General features: G+C 35.4%; 1 protein-coding gene across 1 annotated transcript in view; it reads right to left on the bottom strand.

The window, feature by feature from the left end:
- Window positions 1-1,078: 1,078 nt before the first annotated feature.
- The window catches only part of LOC139133132 (dynein axonemal assembly factor 11-like), a 37,367-nt gene continuing 35,268 nt past the window's right edge, over window positions 1,079-3,177 (bottom strand). Inside the window, exons 13-15 of the mRNA XM_070699554.1 lie at window positions 2,814-2,909; window positions 2,337-2,428; window positions 1,079-2,023 (exon numbers count right to left, since the gene is read on the bottom strand). Coding sequence (XP_070555655.1) covers window positions 1,849-2,023; window positions 2,337-2,428; window positions 2,814-2,909 — 363 coding nt within the window. The 3' untranslated portion in view covers window positions 1,079-1,848. The remainder of the gene's footprint in view (window positions 2,024-2,336; window positions 2,429-2,813; window positions 2,910-3,177) is intronic.

Below are 3,177 nucleotides of genomic sequence, written 5' to 3'. Positions count from 1 at the left end.
GAATGAGGTTTATGTCTTAAAGGAAAAGTGCGAACACTGTAGACAAAGGCTAACCAAACCTGGCTTGTGTTTCTTTCTACTCATTGTAAAACGAAGGAAGTTACAGACTAACACATGGTGGCGTACTATCGCATCTTACTGTCACAGGTAAAGATTGAGCCAAACGCTGTTTTGAACAAAAAAAGTTCAAGATAAGGATGTGGTTCTGTCAGTGTATGCAATATTTCTTTTAAATTATTTTCAGGTACCTTAGAGATCTTACTTGTAATATTTTTTGGCACATCATTCATTAGTGAAATAGCAGAAAAACTTAGCTGTGTGATGAGAGGGGTTTCTTAAATTTTCAACTGGCAAAGAAGTTTGCACTTTAATCAAAATCGGTATACGTATGAGTCAGTGCAGCAGTAGCGAGTCTCAAAACATTACACAGTAGTTTTTAAGCGATAAAGTTGCACTCTTTTGACCGTTTTGTGATATCTGCAAACGATGAAAACTTTGCATATTGAAAGTCACTCAGAATACAAAATGACAAGGGTATATAACTACAAAAGTGCCAAAAATTATCCCTTTGCTGAATGCAAACAGATGATTTCATTTGTGACCCCTAGACAAAATTGATTTTTCCTATTCGAACCAATGCTTTCCTGTCACAAATAAACATTGCCACAATGTAAGGGAAAGCTGCTATCCTTTTATACATGAGAGGCAATTAAGATTTCATTGCAAAAACTTGTATGATGTACCAACTTTATGTAATAGTCTATGTTCAGCCATAATGTATAGAGTTGTACACTTTTTGGACTTGATTTTTTTGGTGTAGACCGTCAATTCTTTCACTGAATGTTAAATCTTGTCTGGCTGCAAGCAAAGTTGTGGTTGTGCACAGTTGACCAGTATTTCAGAATGTTTCAAAATGTCAAACAACGCAAACTACTTTTAATATAAAGAAAAAAACGAATGATGAATAATACTTCAATATGCATTCACGATTTGTCCAGAGGAATTTTAAACTGATCTGTCTGTCTTGCCGTAAGCATTACCGCATGTGAAAAAGATAAAATGAAGATGAACACAGATATGAGTATAAAAACTTTTATTGAAAAAACAGAAATGCTGTACAATAATCATACATTATCATAAATCACAGAAGCAACAGAAATAACTTTCTGGTCTTAATTTATTGATTCTTCATTTTCTATTATCTACACTATACATTTGTTGTTTGGAAATATGAAAAACATTGTCAGTAACTACAGCATAGTTTATGTAATATTTTGGTACAGAATTTATGCCGTGGGAAATCAGAAAACAGAATAAAGCGCATCTGAATGTACATACTCAAAAATTTTATGAAGTTTCATGTGAGTGAACAGATCCACTATAAAAGCTGGGGTAAAAACAGTTCAGTGAGACACAGAATATTTTGAGAAGCATTGTGGTTGCTTGACTTCTCCTATGTAAGGTCTGTGTGTGTTTCCTTGGCAACTGCTATGAACTGTGCATCCGATGGGATGCAAGCATAGCCATTAAGCTGGGGAACAGGGTTTAAGGCAGTTTTAGGACTTGTCTTTGGAAACTGGTTTTACTCCAGTGGCTCAACTGGGTCCATACATTTTTTATGCGAGCTGTGTCCTTTCTTTATGACTGAAACCTGCTAAATTTGAACAGCAGATACGCCTGACCAACATGAAGCCAACAAAGTGCATTGCCTCAGATGAAAATGGCACTCATGGAGTAGCACCTGTTTCTTGCATAATAATTGTTCAAACTAGTCTGTGGGCCACAATGAGTGTGTATCATTCCAGTCAGAGTTCATTGTCATGTGATATCAATAGGACTGAAGGCTTATCATATCAATGGTGGTACGTCTGGATCATCCACAAAGTCTTCGCTGTTCGGTCTTTCTTCAACTTTCTTCCGTCTGCTGCCCTCGTACGGTCCCATCGGCGTTTTGTCATTGATCACCATTAAATCAATATTAGTAGCCTTGCTGGGGTCTACTTCCAACTTTTCATGCCTCACCCTGATAACATGAAAAGAAAGATACAAAACATTCACACATTGTAACTTGATATGGTAAGAAAGATCTTTTATATTGAATCAGAATTTTACTTGACAGATTTAATCTAATGACAGATCTTAGTAATCACAGATCATAATTATCATTAAAAACTTTGACTGATAAAATTCTTTTCATGCTGACTTGTGGTAAATCTGATGATATACTGTTTAGTTTGTGCTTAAGATTTTGCGAATGTCACAAATCTGCTATATGAAACACTCTTGAAACTTTGAGATTATTTTTTAAAGATATATTGTCAATGAAAAATACATACTTTTGATTTCCTGTCACTTCATCCTTTTGTCTTGTATGTGTCTTTCTGCTCTGTGTCATGGGTTTCTTCAATGGTTTTACGACTTGTTTGGCCTGTGTAGAGTAATAATTCCATTATGGATTGACGACATGTAGTTAAATAATTCATTATGGCGTTTCTCTCTCAAGATCAAGCAATGCCACAGGAAAAAAATATGGTTGTGTTAAAATTGGTATTAAAATTGTAAAACATAAAAACAAAATAAGGTTGCCATTTTAAGCGTTGAGGGCGTACTTCTATCAACGTAACCGTCCTTGAGTTTGCAGGACTTTTCATGTTGATAGTGGTTATACTTGCTATTACGTCCCATTTTATTAATACAAGATTAACTTTTTGCGGAACAAGTGAACAATCCCTCAACAAGAGCTTCTAGTATCAGTAATTTAATTTATGAATTGACTTCAATCAAGAAACAAATAAACATATTGAACTGAGTACCTTGGGCATAGTAACAACTAAGTGTCCAGTCGTCTTGGATCTCTGTGCTGAGCTGGAATCAGGATTGACCTCTTCCTGTAAGACTATTTGTAAAATCTAGAAGATGGATTGAGAACAGGGAAAGGCGATTTAAGTGATTATCATGAATGGACGCTGATTGTTTTCTGTTCGTGAGAATAAGTACAAGTAATGTCGGTGATAGAAAGTCCTTACTTTTCAACAAGAAAGAAAGACAATTGGAATGTAAACCATGGAAAATTGTTTTATATGAGAGTTAGAGAGAAAGAGAGAGAGAGAGAGAGAGAGAGAGAGAGAGAGAGAGAGAGAGAGAGAGAGAGCGGTGTTAAAAAAGGCATAAGGACAA

Source organism: Ptychodera flava, chromosome 5 (genome assembly GCF_041260155.1).
Source record: "Ptychodera flava strain L36383 chromosome 5, AS_Pfla_20210202, whole genome shotgun sequence".
Lineage (NCBI taxonomy): Eukaryota > Metazoa > Hemichordata > Enteropneusta > Ptychoderidae > Ptychodera > Ptychodera flava.
The sequence above is the reverse complement of the archived record's forward strand: the minus strand, read 5'-3'. Positions and strand labels throughout refer to the sequence as shown.